Genomic DNA, 15025 nt, shown 5'->3' on the forward strand with positions numbered 1-15025 from the left:
AGTACATTTAAACACCTAAACTTAACTTAATCATTATGCAGAATGGCTATTTTCAGTTAATTAAATAATGTCGGCTATTTTGCTATTTATCCGCAAAATAAAAACTAAATGGTAGAAAGGAGATGGGGTGCAAAGCACAGTAGTTACCAAAACAGTGGAGTAGAAGTAGCATGACACATATACCTACATAAAAAACACATATTTTAGCAAAGTATTTGATTGAATGTTCTAAGTTACATTGGTACCTGTAGCATAAAAAAGCTTCAATAAAGCGATTCCGTTTCTCCACTGAAGAAAATAGTTTTAAGCCTTGAACCAGCCCAACCAGCTGCCAGCTATAAGGTAAATCATGACTAAAAATACTTTATTTGGATTTTTTTTAAAAAATTAATAAATACATACATACAAAAGTAAAAAGGAAACGTACAAGATTGTGCTTACAATTACTTTTAACGCTGAAGGAACTAATCATCCCATAACCCACTTATATATATTTTTTTATATATATATATTTTGTTGTTTGTGTTGTGTATGTGTAATGCTTTGTTCGCCTGGTTTCTTTAACTTCGCGGTCACTAAGTATCCTGTTTCACCAATCACTGTTTCAATATGGTTTTATGGGTAAAATAGTTCCTTTCCGATCCCTTACAAATAACTTTTTAACTTTTTGTTAAGACAAGGTTGAGATAAATACCATCATTTCACAATATCATAGCTTGACGTAAGTCTGACAGTCACGTGTAAAAGTCAATGGAAGGCGCTAATAAATGTATACTTAATCATGTACACAGTCATTGTGGAACTTTAATTGTCAATGCCGGTTTCCCACGGACTGTTATGGCCGTAACGCAAGGTACAGCCTTGAAAACAGTTTGTTATGGTAATAATGTTTTACGTGATAAAGTGCATATGTGTAAAATAATTAATCGATATTAGCATTAGCTAGCCATTTGAGGACACGCAGCTTTAAAAATAAACAAATAAAAGGAAGAGTAAAGATGAGCGTTTTCCACCTTGGCTTCTGAACTCAGCGCTGCTCAGTGTCCAAAACTCAGAGGAGAGGCAGCTATGCAGAGCTGGTCACCGCGGTCAAGGAAAGCAACGGAGAGGGTTTAAGCGTTTCATGCTTTAAAACGAGGCAGCTCGTCTAAGTCAGGAAGCTATGGGCGCTCATAAACTGCTGTTTTCCGAGCTGAAGCTGTGGACCTCAGGAAGAGGTGGATGGATAGCGCGACTTCACAAAGGTGCGGTAATCAGGAAATGTTTACTCGTAATACACTTGATATTCAGTGTGGACGCGTGCCAGACCCAGAACAAAATTTAGCCAACTTAACGTTCTTATCGGCTGATCCACACACCTGCTTGAAGAAACTTTAACAGGACGATTTAACTCAGCAGTACTTAATATATCAAGCTCTCAGCATCAGTAAAAAACAAAATACTGTATAACTACATGCCTTACTCTGCTAGCCTTTCATTAAAACACTGTAGGAGTAGGCTGTAGCTGTACACTACACTGCCTTAGCTTACTGAGACCCTTTCGCTCACTAAGAGGATTTAATTCAAACTAAGGCCTTGCTGTTTTGCTGCAACTCCAATGAGTTAGACGTGAACTTGTCACGTGTTTTGTTTTTGCAGGCGGCTGTGGAAAGGCTTCAATGTCCTCATGCAGCCCAAAGGTGTGTATTGTCGGAAGCGGTCCAGCAGGTTTCTACACAGCACAGCATCTAATCAAGGTATGGACTGCTTGTGATGACACACAATACATGGAGTAATAGTAGGCAATACTGATAAATATCTGTGAATATGAGCTGGCCCTTCTTGTCATTTTTAAAGCGGTGTCTTAGTTCACCAGGCTTTTTAAAGAGTTTTCTTTAAACTCTCATTTTTGGCCCACTTATTATACTTGAACATTTTCAAAAAGTGCTTTTGTTTAAGAAACCACTTAAAAAGGCAGCTAACTCAAGGGATGGGGCGGCAGGGATGTCAGTTTGTGCAGGATGTCCTTAAAACTGAGCAAACTGGGCAAAGTGGAGGAAAAAGGAAAAACATATTTACTGGGGGGGGGGGGAACACATTTACAAAAAAGGAAAGGAAAGCTATGTTCTTAAGAAGCAGGGGGTGGAATCTACCAAAGATCTGACACAGGACCAGTGGTGTTGGTGGATTTTGTCAATCATCTCGACAGAGAAAAAAATAAAAGGCAGCCAACATCCAAAGAAGACCTTGGAATGAATGTTTGTGACTAAAAACAGATCTGCAGTATTACAACCTAAGCCTAAGCAGCTGCCAGGTTTTCCAAAACCAAAGACTGATAACACAGTAGCAGTGATGATGCTGCCGTAGGCTAACATGGAGACACACAAACAGCAAAGAGGCAGGGCCATTAACAAGATGGTGAGCTCAGAGATAAGATATTTTTCTTTATAGTAATTAGAATAAAAACCTTTACTGGGGAGAAGTTGGCAGGAATCCTGCATTGAACAACATGATCAACAAGCTCCAGCCTGAAGGAAAAGGGATTTTTTCAGCTGCTACATCCAACACTGTTTGTTTTATATAGCAAACAAAATCAAAAAAAGAAGTTAAAAGCGTATGTATGTAGGGGAACTCTTAATTTAGTATGCCACAGTGTTTAAATTACACAGTGATACCTACAGCAAGCAGGGGTGAGTCTAAAGGGAGGGGAGGGGGGGGGGGTGGTAAACATGCACCATCATAGCATTGGTTTTCTGCTCCAGGAAACGTTGCATCAGTTCTGAGAATATTGATATCATCTCTTTTCTTCAGTGCGGACACCGCATACTCTTTAAAAAGATTACAGACATGCATATTTACTCACTCACTAGCACACTCAAAGACACACACACACATTCATACACGTGTTAAAAACACATACACATGAACAAACACCAAATCTACCTCATCCATGTGATGCAATAGAGTCAGAAATCTTTTTTTTCTCCTATCGATGCAAGAAAGCATTTTGAACATTTTGAATTAACTTGTGTGTTAATTAAATGTTAATTTTTCAATTTGTGTGTGTGTGTCATTAGTTTCTCCAAATCCAGCCAGCATCCTTTAATGTAAAGTCAAACAAATGAGCATGCCTCTCCCTGCTTAGTACACAAAACCACTACGCTATCACGCACTAACCAAAATATAGCCTTTGAGCTGCCTACTGAGTACATGCTCATACATACGACTGGAAATAACTTGCAGAGCATGCTGTGTCTTTGAGCCCAAGGTTATGTCATTGCAAGCTGTGCCCCCCATACACAGCAGCACGATGTGCATTGGCCATGCAGCGCTGTGGCTCTTTGATGTTTTTCATGTTGTGTGTGTGTGTTTGTAGGATATTAAGTTCATATATTAATTGTTGTCTGATTCAGCACAACATACTTTAACTAATATAATATAATATTATATAATAACCAGTTTCTAATGATTTAAATTTTTTTAATCAAATTTTAATTTCATACATTTTGACATTTTTATTTACTTTGTGTTTGTACTTCAGAAAGTTTGTAAAACTGTAGGCACGAGGAAGTTGCATTCGATACATGACAGTAATTAATATTAATATAATGGTGGATGTTCATATTTATCAAGCTTCAAATAAGAGTTTAGTGTGTGTGCAAATAATTGGCTCAGTGGCTGTCTAGAACCAACCTTAAGAGCAATAATATGAAGTAATAATTCTCTGTATGACTTTATGTGGTTTACATCATTGTGGAGGAACTGAAGCAGTGAAACAGTTCATTAAGGTTTATACATATTTGTTGTAAGGTCCCAACATACTTTTCAGTCAGTGTTATAATGGACTGTGATTAGTTCACTGTAACACTAACACTTCTCCTTTTCAACCGTTCAATTGAAGGTTTTCTGGTGCGTGTGTGGTCATTGTCCCATTGTGTGACCTAATTTTGGTCAAGCTTTAGCTGATGGACAGACAGCTTCACATTTGACTAAAGAACATTTTGTCATACAGAGGAGTTCATAAGTGACTCATTTATGGCAAGGTGGTTGCAAATCAAACCTAAATCATCACCCCTCCACCACCAGCTTAACAGTTGGTTTGAGGTCTTTGTGCTGAGACCTTGTGGTTGTTTGGCTTTCACCAAACATCACAGCATGCATTAATGCCAAGCATCCACACTTTGACCTCATCTTTCCAAAGGATCTTATTCCAGATGTCCTGTGGTTGATTTTCTGCTGCAATATCCTGCTGCTGTGTTCTTTTTAGAGAGATGACACGAACAAGCAATCCTTTTTTCAAAAAGTTTTTTAATTGGTTTGTTTAAAAAAACTATTTAGATTATTTAATTTTTTTTGGTTTTAAGGGTTTTTATTTTTGGGCTGTGCTGAAAATATTTCAAGACTAAAACTAAAGATATTCCAGTTAGTTTTGTAACCACACATTATTGTTTCTGTTTTTTCTAAAGCCTTTATTAACGGTTCACTTTAAGCTTTACGCATTATATTTTGGATTTTGTTTCTGTTTTTTCTCTCAGGCTCGCCAAGATGTTGAGGTGGACATTTATGAGCGTCTGCCTGTCCCCTTTGGCCTGGTCAGGTTCGGAGTGGCCCCGGATCATCCTGAAGTCAAGGTGTCTGCCTCTATTAGATTTTAAAGAACAGATAATTGCCTCAAACCATTTTCTGTATATTACCTGTTTTTAAGCAAAAAGGACAAAAAAGATTCATTTAGATCAGTAGTTCTAACACCAGATGCAGTGAAAATCTTTTAACACATGGATTATTGGAAAAAGCAACTCTTCAGGCAAAGCCGGTTCTTAAAGTCTGTTTAGTTTCGCCAGCTTGTGTAACGACCTGTGGTAACGTTAATGGAAAATTAAAAACCAGTCAGTGGTTAATGCAGACTAGTCAAACAGAAAGAGACACGTTAGATGAGTCTGTCAGTGAAGTGAAATTCCATTAGAAGTGTGAATAACATCACAGTGAAAGGGTGTTATCACGTTTATGTCTGAGGTTGAATGCAGTGTTTGAAGCTCGCAACTCATTGAAATGTAACTGAACAACAAAAGCAATGTTATGCAACCCTCTACAGGACACATATCCCAACAGGCTGGCAGACATAATGACAGATAAATACGGGTAATAACCAGACCTGTCTGCTTTGTTTCCCACAACCAATAATGTCACCTTCGCATGTCTGATATAATCGTGGTTAGAGATGTGGTTAGTCTAGCTCAGCAGAAATACTACTTTGAAAGTAACACACCGAGACTTTTAAATCACTAGTGTCTTCTTTGTTCAGTCAATACTGAGGCAAAACCTGCGAAAACAACAACAAGGTTCTTTTTGGTGACGTGCAACCGTTTCTTGTGAAGCAGCAGTTGATTTCATCTTTAAAGCACATGAGTGAGTGCATGAATCGATCTAGTCTGGTCTGATATTTCTGCTGAGCCTGTTCCCTGCTTTTAATTTCACTTATCATAAAGGTAAGTGAGCAGTGGGCCCATAGTGTAGTGGTGTACACATTTGGAAAAGATCCCCAGTTTGATCCCAGTAGACACAAATCTATTGGGGGTTGGGTTAGGAAGGTGTACCCAGCATAAAAATCTACCAAATCATGTGGAGCGAACCCATGTGAACAAGATAGCAGCTGAAAGTATCAGTGTCCTGTGACTTAACTGTTAGATTTGTTTGAATGTAATAAGATAAGATAAACCTTTTTTAATCCCACACGTGGGAAATTTTCTGGTCACGGCAGAAAGTACAAGTTAAGAAAAGTAAGATTTAAGAAAAACATGACAGAATAGGAGAAGATAAAATAGAATAACATACTGTACAAAACAGAATAAAATGCTTTGTTATAGTAGGAAAAATTGCACTTGGTACTATTGCACATCAGGGAAACGGGGCGAAAGTTACAGCTGTGTATGCGATGCGTGTGTGTGTGTCTGTCTCCACGTATGTGGTTATCTGCAGAGACGATATCAGGATCAACTGAAATACTTGACAATTTCAAGCTCAGTCTTGCTCTTTCTAGTAGTTTTTGTTTGTTTTTGTTCCTGATCCCAAATCTTAACATCAGATTTTTTTCAGAAGCAGCATTGGCTCCATAAGCATTATTGAGAGTTCAAAACAATGTTATTGTAGTTGTTAAAGCAGCTGCACAGACAACTCAAGAATGTAATAATAATTAAAACTGGGTTCCACATTCATCTATGAAGCAAATTCAAGCCCTGGAGAAGGCACAAATATATCGGAGGTTGCCGTTACACATTAAAATTTTGCTTATCAGAAGATGAATTTGTGTTTTTGCTTAAAGCTGTTTGTTGGAGTCTTTATTAAATATATGCAGCATCATACAGCAGCAGGATCCATATGAGCAGCTCCATTAAGGCGCCTACATTGAGACAGGATTATCATTACTGTCTAAGTAGCCTCTGAACAACCACAAATGTCTAAAGTTAAATAAATTATCGGTATTTGTGAATTTTCAATATCACTTCTCACAGATTGTTTGGTCCTTCATCATTATTATTTTTAATATTATGCAAACATTTCATCGCCAACATCAGCCTTTTGTCTCCTGAAATCTTCCAATGACCGTTCACCCAAATGAAAGTATATTATTGTATTTATTGTGAAATAAAACTGGCATTTAAAAATTACAGTGAGGATAATTAACATAGTCCCATCTACCATGTTTTCTCTTCCATATCTCAGTGCAGCTGGGAGGTGAAAGGTGGCAACCACTGCACTCATTGAGCTGTGCTCTTATTACAGTCTGAGTCTAAAGTTCAATTCAGTTTTATTTATATAGTCATCAGTCAGCTGCCTGCACTTTGTTAGGCAAAGACTCTACAATATTTGAGAATACTTGTTTGTAAATGCAGGTAAACACTTTGAACTGGAACTAACATGACGTCATTTTGCTGGCTTTTGTATATGGCGTAGTTATTAAGGCATCGTCTCCAGAAATAGATAATAACACTGTAAATAAATGCACTGCAGCATTAAAAACTGGACCTGCACGTGAGAATACAGATGTCTGCTCGCGCCGGGTCTCTAATTACACAGATGTGAAAATAAAGCAGGTGCTGGCGTGTCGAATTCACGGGGAGAGAGTGGACGTCATGCGTCTTATCTCCTGCCAAACTCTTTTGAGGCTGCGCCCTCACTTCAGCCAGAGTGTTCAGAGAACTGAGAGCGAATCTAAAGCAGGCTATCCCATGCTGTGTGCTACATAAGAAAGGGCAATACTGCACTCAAATCTGAGTTCTTGTGGGAATGTGGACACAGTAATGCATACTTTATTTATTAAAGTGAATTAGTTTTCTCAAATAAGTCTAATAAGGGTTTGAGCACCACTATCGGAGCTATAAAACTATAAGACAAGAACAAGAAACCTTCACAAAGTGGAATATAGTGAAGTTTTATGTAAATATTCTTAAATCAGAGTTTAACAAACTTTAGTCATCTGCTGTCCTGAGGTCATTAACCACTGGATAGAGAATTACTCCCATAATAGGTGGAATTGAAATACAGATGGAGAGTCCAGCTTGCTAACTTAAATTTGACCGATTCTTGTCCTCAGAACGTCATCAACACATTCACGCAAACAGCCAAGCACTCACGCTGCAGTTTCTATGGCAATGTGAACGTAGGCAAGAATGTGAGCATCACCGAGCTGCAGCAAGCCTACCACGCTGTCGTACTGGTAAGGATGTGAAAGCCCACTGCAGTTCCTTCACCTTAAACGTGTGAAAAATAATAATCTGTTTCTGTTGAACTCTGTAAATTGTGTGACAGAGTTATGGTGCAGAGGGCAACCGGAGCATGGGAGTGCCGGGCGAAGACTTGGCTGGTGTGTACTCTGCCAAAGACTTTGTGGGCTGGTACAACGGACTCCCCAGCTGTCGAGAGGTAAGACTTCCAAGTAAGTGTTTCACATAGACACACAAGATGTTTCCATCCATCAAAAAGAGCCTCAACAAAGTTAGATCGTTTCACAAGAAAAACTGTCAGGTGAAACTGCTTCTCTGTCTCATCTGTTCGATTTCTTTCTTCAGCTGAGTCCAGACCTGAGCTGTGAAACAGCAGTCATATTGGGACAAGGCAACGTGGCCTTGGATGTAGCAAGAATTCTGCTAGCTCCCATCGACATTTTAAAGGCGAGTTGGTTATCAGTAAATTTATAACAAAACAAACAAAAAGAGGAAGAGCAGACATGTTGCAGTCAGCAAGTCTTGACTGCTCTGAGGTGTATGAAAGAACCACTTAAGCTGAGGAAGTTTATCTGCTTAAATAATAACAAATGTTTTGTTTGTCGGTTAGGCATGAAAAGCAAAACACCGTTGCTGAAACCTCAAAAATGTTTTGTTTTTTTTTTCATGGTGTAATTGCATCGGGCGTGAAGCCAAATGGAGAAATGTTGTGTCTTTATCTGTTGTTGTTTCAGAATGCAAAACTAAACTAAACTGAACAGAAAATCATCGATAGATGAAGATAAGATAAGAAAAAGTGCTACAGAGTGGTTTCACTAGTTTTGACTAGTAAAGTTTGACCTTTCTAGTTTCCTGGTCACAGTCCTCCACCTGACACTAAGAATTAATGGGCAAACGTGACTGAAGAAGAACATGAGGGGAAAGTAAGAGCCCCTAAAAAGGCTGGTAGGCTATGTAAAATGTATTATTGTAGGGTCGTGCACCTTGAGAAGTCAGAATGTTTTCAAATAGTGAAAATATTTTCTTTACCATGAGACAAATACATGACTTTGTTAATAATTACAGTTGGTTTCCTTTTAAACCTTGGGACCTGTACTAATAGCAGCTTCTGACCCGCTCGGGCTCAGTTTAAGAACACAGGGGTTTGGCTTTTTAAGCTAGCATCTCTGAGCCTGCATGACATCATAGGAAGTACAGGAGGTAACCACAGGAAGCTTTTAGGATTGAGAAACACAGCTAACGTCTTTTAAAATGTGTAACTGAACTAACAGTCTGTGAGAAAAGTCAGCTTTAGTGGAGTCATTTTCATCAGCTTCAAGTTTCTCTGGTGTGTCATTTCATACAAAAGCACCACTGATAACCACAAAATTAAAGGTCAAAGATGACAGTGACCTTTTATACTTGACTGGTACATGTAGGACACCATGGTGACAGTTATAATAGTGCAGTTTGATTTGTTTTGTTTGGAATAAATAAGTGATGAGCTGCTTTGTCAGACTAAAGTGGGGAGATTGGGCATACAAATATCAAGTTCACATACATTTGTTGGACAAAGACACAGTTCCTGTAGTTTTGCCTCTGTGTACCAATAAAGTGGATTTTAAATGAAATGATGTATATGAAGCATACCATAATATTTGTTATATACTCTACCGAGGGAGCATTATTGTATGGGAATGTATGGCTGCCAGTGGAACAGGATCGCTAACGTTTATCGATGACTTGACTGCTCAGTCAGTCAAATTCTGCAGATTGGTCGGCACTTCACAAGTGAAGCCCAAAGCATAATCCAAAAGAAAAAGAAAAGAAAAGAGGCCCTGGCAGAGCATCTCAAAGGAGGAACCGCAGCATTTGGTGATGTCTGTTGGTTCTAAACTGCAGGCAGTCATCAAATGTAAAGAAGTTACATGTGAATTAAAATCAATCACATATTGACTGATTGTTTTTAAAATGTGTCTGTGATGGTGCAAAATTACAAAAGTTGGGTATTTGTCCAAGAAATTGTGAGTCAAACCTCTTGTGTTAACCAGCAATATGAGCTAACAATAAATAGAAATCAAATCACTTGGAAAAGCAAATCTCTCTAAGCTGTTCAGTTTTCCAGCTGAAAATGTAGTTTACTTACTTTCTCTGCAGAAAACTGACATCACACAACCAACACTGGAGGCTCTGGCAGAGAGCCAGGTCCGCAGGGTGCTGATAGTTGGCAGGAGAGGACCCATTCAGATCGCTTGCACAATCAAGGTGTGTGTCGGAAAGAAAAGACAATAAGAGGAAAGAATAATATGTTCTCTAGTGCCTCTTCCTCAGATCACGATTCATCTCCAAACCACATCTTCCAAAACCTGTTTCTTAACACCACAGACACGCAGATATTATTAGAAGGCTTTATTTTAATCCATTGGAGTGGTAAAAACTGCACTTTTTAGCCACTGTGCAAGTGTTAACCAACTGTTTATCTGCATTTTTGCCTAATGCTTATTGTTAATTTTAGCAGTTTTTAGCTTTTTTTTAAATGACCTGTTTACGTGTTAGCTTTGATTGCTTTTTTAATTCCACTTCTTCATTTTGGGGTAAAAAACAACAATTTAACTATTAAAAGTTACTACAGCTGGGTCCAAGAGTAAAGAATAAAAATATGGAAAATATAATAGTCGCTTTAAGAGTTCCCACATATGAGAGAAAGCCAGAGCACTTTCATGGACACTTGGTCAGTGACCTTGCAATGTTACTGCTGAGGTTGGTAGAAAATGTGTCCTCTGCAGGGAGTAGCTTTATCTTGTAGTTTAAAGTGAAAAAAACAAGACCAACATCACATTATTTTCTTTTCTGCTTCTATTATTTGAACTATTCTTCAGTCTTTCAGTGTCACCCTGAAAAATCAGAGGTTTGTCCTGTAAAATGAACAGTTTGGTTGTTGTTGCCAGACTGTTTCAAACTTGTCTGATCATCACCCCTCTTATATGTTCGCTGTCATTGTTGGTACTGCAGTAAATATAATTTCACCAGAATTTTACCAAAAGAGATTCTCCATGTTTTGAATGATGTTTTCATTTGGCCCAGTGAACCATAACATATGCTCCTTTTCTACAGGAGGTCAGAGAAATGGTGAACCTGGCGGACACCAGGCCGGACATGGTGGCGGCTGATTTTGATGGAGTCAAAGAGGCTCTTAAAGGTGAGACCACATGCAGCTTTACCTTCATGCTTTCTCCTCTAACTGACCTGCTGTGTTTTTAAAGCCAATAAATGTTTACATAGTTTCATCTGCCTTTAAGATCTGTAAATTTCAGTGTTTTTAGTTTTTCTGGTGCAGCTGGAAAAGATGCTGGTGTTTTTAAGTGAGCAGTGAAAACATGTTAGATATCTACATGTGCATGTAACACATGTTCAGACTGCTGAAAGCGCCATCAGGAAGGAAGAAATGTAAGCTGTGGTTAACAACAGCATACCCAGCTGAGACGTATAGCTTATACATACTGTGAGGTGAATGGAAACTGCCAACCTGCCCGGACTGCTGCTGCTGCTGCTGGCTTTAGTTTGAAAGATTTTCTGCTGTTGTGTGGGAACCTGCAGGTTAGGGTGCAAAACAGAATTGTGCAACAACCCCCAAGCTGGCCTCGTCCTTGCCAGAGAAATGCTGCTGGCCTGATTGATGATGGCAGCCACTCTCAGATTTATAACGATAACCTTGACTCTGGTCACAGATTACTAAAATAACCCTGAGCGTATGTTTCGTTTTAGTGATAAATAGCAGTGAAGGATGGTAAAAGAAGCTGGCTATGTTTATCTGTGTTGTAATCGTGCCTGCTGAGCTTGCATTACAGGAGTGACAAGTCTGTGGTCGCAGCAGCACATCAGAACTTTGCAGTTACAGGAAATTTATAAGGACTGGTTCCTTAAAGCCATTTCTAATGTGTGCATATGTGCACATACAAGATGCATGCACAGCAACACTCACATATCACTTACTGAAAGACCACATGCACATTTGTATGTACAAAAAAAATCCCAAAAAAAAACACATGCATTCACAGCCATCTACAGAAATACTAGTCATGAGACCACAGCATGTGTCCATAAGTATAAGAGTAGCTGCTAGTGACAAAATTCTAAGATGATTGTTAAAATTATGAAGTTTTGTTGGAATTTCCTCTAAAAATCAAAAGACTAAGTAAGGAGAAAGATAAAATCACAAAGCATCTTATCCCTTAAGATGAAAACAAGTATAGGAGTGGAGATGGGGACTAGTGTTTCCTAAGGAAAGGGAAGAAATGGTACAAAGTACAGAACATTGATTGGTCACGTCTCTCAGGTGCCGTGTCAGGTTTCTTAAGGATATGATTTTCGGATTCAGTTCATCTGCTGTAGATGGATAAGTTAAAAGGCAGCCAATGTTCAAAGAAAAACTTTGAAAGACCTTCAAAAAGGCTCTTTAAAATGTACAAGAAGGTCCTGGCTCCATGGAAGCAAAATATAAAGACATAACAGATGATTCAAGACTTTTGCACAGCACTGTATATGTTGTTTTCAGTTCCTATGCTATGCAAAAAAAAAAAATGGAAGATTAAAATTTTGGACGTTATAAATGCAAGCAAAGCAGGGTGATTTTAAGCTGAAGTATCTCTGCTGTGTCAGACTTGCCGAGGCCCAGAAAGCGTCTGACAGAGCTGATGCTGAAGACGGCCCTGGAGGTACCCGGAGAAAAGGAGCAGGAGAGACGGAGCAAGGCCTCCCGCACATGGGGCTTTCGATTCTTCCGGAGCCCTGTGGAAGTTTTGGCCGAACCCGGCCGCAGCAGAATAGCTGGCATCCGACTGGCGATCAACAAGCTGGAGGTTAGCAGGATTTGGATTTCCAAAAGTGCCTGTCACTGTGCTGCTGCTCCTTGTTCAAGCAGATATCCTCTCTGTGAGCAGGGTTCAGGTGACGGAGCCCAGGCTGTGCTCACAGGAGAAGTGGAGGACGTGTCCTGCGGCCTGGTCGTCAGCAGTATCGGCTACAAGAGCCTGCCCATCGATCCATCAGTGCCTTTTGACTCCCGCAAAGCCATCGTTCCAAACACCATGGGCCGTGTTCAACAGGCTGCAGGTACCCTGTAAACACTCTAAAGAACAAGCATTATATTATATTTTATTACTTCAATAATATTTAATGATTCGATTTTTCTTTGTAGGTCTGTACTGTAGTGGCTGGCTTAAAACAGGCCCCACAGGTGTCATAGCTACCACTATGAACAATAGCTTTGACACTGCACGATCCATTGTGGAGGACATGGACTCGGGAACGTTGGATATGTCTGCTGCCAAACCTGGCTCACAAAGCATTAGTGCTCTGCTGGAAAAGAGAGGTATAAAAATGTTAGTTTGTCATTCACTATATGATAGGTTTGTAGCTTAAACCTATTCGCTGGAACGTTGAAGACAATATAATTACACAGCAAAGCCAGACCCAAAGTAGGCAAAGTTCTTCATGTTACTCATGCATGAGGGAGACCTGCCTGGAGCCAAGTGTCGTTCCACCACTTGACCCCCGTCAGACTCTCAGCCAGGTTCCCCATAGCACTCCTTTTATTGTGGTTACATGAATATGCATAGGGTCATTAACATATAACATCTTACATAGGTAAACATGTGAACAAAGGATTGTGTGTGTGTGTGTGTGTGTGTGTGTGTGTGTGGGGTCAGAGTATGACCCCATAAATGACTTCCCTAAACCTACTGGTCTGGAAAGTCCAGCAGTTCATCTAAACAAAAGGCACTCAGACCAAAACAGATATAGCTACGTTTATCCTACCATAAAACAATAAGACAATGTACGACCTCTTCCCATGCTCCCAGGATGTAGGTGTGGATTCCAGAACACTCTGGAATGCACACCAAGCCTTTGCAGACTATTAAGGATCACACATCCTATCACTACACAATCGATTATACACCTCTAAGCATATATGGTTAAATATTTCTAAGCATAAATGACAATCAACATTACAAAACCTAACACTATACATCCTATAACTGTGCTCTCGAGATGTGCTGTTATTCTATGAGCCAGTATAGAGTCATGAAGGTAAATGTGCGTGGACCCAAAACAGTTGGACTAAAAACAAGGGAAAATGAACTCAGTGCTGGAACAGTCACCAAAAAGTCAGGCTGTAGAGATTCTGTTTGAAGTGACTGTTTGTTTTTATTGTGACTCTTTCTGAGGAGGGAAGTTCATTAAATGATTACATAAGAAGTAAAATGATGAAGAGCAAAACAAAAACAAAGATGCAAAGAGATTTGAAAGAGAAAATTACAAAACAAAACTAGCAATAAATCCTGCATGCCATCAAAACATTTGCTACGGAGAGCCATAAATCAGCAGCAGCAGTGAGGTATGTCGTCATCATCTCAGTGCACACAGTGACCCGTCTGTTTCATAATCCTGTTCTCTGAAGTTCCCACTAAGCCACAGCCAAATGTGATTTTTCTCTTCTGTAGGAGTGAAACCAGTGACTTTTTCAGACTGGGAGAAGATTGACAATGTGGAAATGAAAAGAGGTGAATCCGGTGGGAAACCCAGAGAAAAGCTACTGACTGTGGAGGAAATGCTGCACGTGGCTTGGACATGAAAGAATGAAACAGTTTTCATGTGAACAGGCAATGCTACCTAAAAAATGACTGCACTTGTTTTTAGGGATCTCACTGATTGATCACATATATATAAATGACTATGTGAACTCCTTAACATGGATTTAATTCATATTGTATATATGGCACTACTAGGAACTGTTATTTGCTACAGTGTAATTTAGTTACCTTGTTACCAATCACACTGACTGAAAACAACAAGGACTGAAAACCTGCTGCGCTCAAGACCAAACTATAATGGATACGATGTTTATGGAAGTTGTGCACTGTAATGTACCGTTAACTAAAAGCTATGTGGCAACATTTTTTTGCACTTTTATATAATGTCATTGAACATCTTAAATCTGTATTTGAGGAAATAAAATGACGTCTATCCTTTGATTCCTGTCCTCAGAGCTTCAATTGTTACTGCTGGGATCCATCGTTAGGTCCACAAGTGTTTGAAAATGTTTTGGCACTACTTTCATATATTTGGCTCCTCATAATTTGAAATGAAATTCTTATTATATGCAATTAAAGTGCAGATTTTTATATTTTATGGAAAGGTCAGCAGGACTAGAACATCTATAGGTGGCAAAAAAGGATGTTTTTTTTTTGGTTTGTTTTTTTAAAAGGAAAACTGCAAAATTGCAAAATCAAAGGTTAGGACAAAGGGGGGGTGTTCATACTGAGCTTATAAAAAGGCCTGGACAT

The 15025-nt window shown here is 39.2% G+C and overlaps 1 protein-coding gene across 1 annotated transcript; it reads left to right on the forward strand.

The window, feature by feature from the left end:
- Window positions 1–815: 815 nt before the first annotated feature.
- On the forward strand, window positions 816–14713 carry fdxr (ferredoxin reductase). The gene is made up of 12 exons (XM_085170755.1): window positions 816–1244; window positions 1639–1736; window positions 4515–4610; window positions 7571–7693; window positions 7786–7899; window positions 8046–8147; window positions 9837–9944; window positions 10794–10878; window positions 12339–12538; window positions 12620–12791; window positions 12877–13050; window positions 14183–14713. The coding sequence occupies exons 1-12, from the start codon at window positions 1163–1165 to the stop codon at window positions 14311–14313; spliced, it is 1485 nt and encodes a 494-aa protein (XP_085026881.1). The 5' UTR covers window positions 816–1162; the 3' UTR covers window positions 14314–14713.
- The last annotated feature ends 312 nt before the right edge of the window (window positions 14714–15025 follow it).

The sequence above is a fragment of the Neolamprologus multifasciatus genome, chromosome 8 (assembly GCF_963576455.1).
Source record: "Neolamprologus multifasciatus chromosome 8, fNeoMul1.2, whole genome shotgun sequence".
In the NCBI taxonomy this organism is placed as follows: Eukaryota; Metazoa; Chordata; class Actinopteri; order Cichliformes; family Cichlidae; genus Neolamprologus; species Neolamprologus multifasciatus.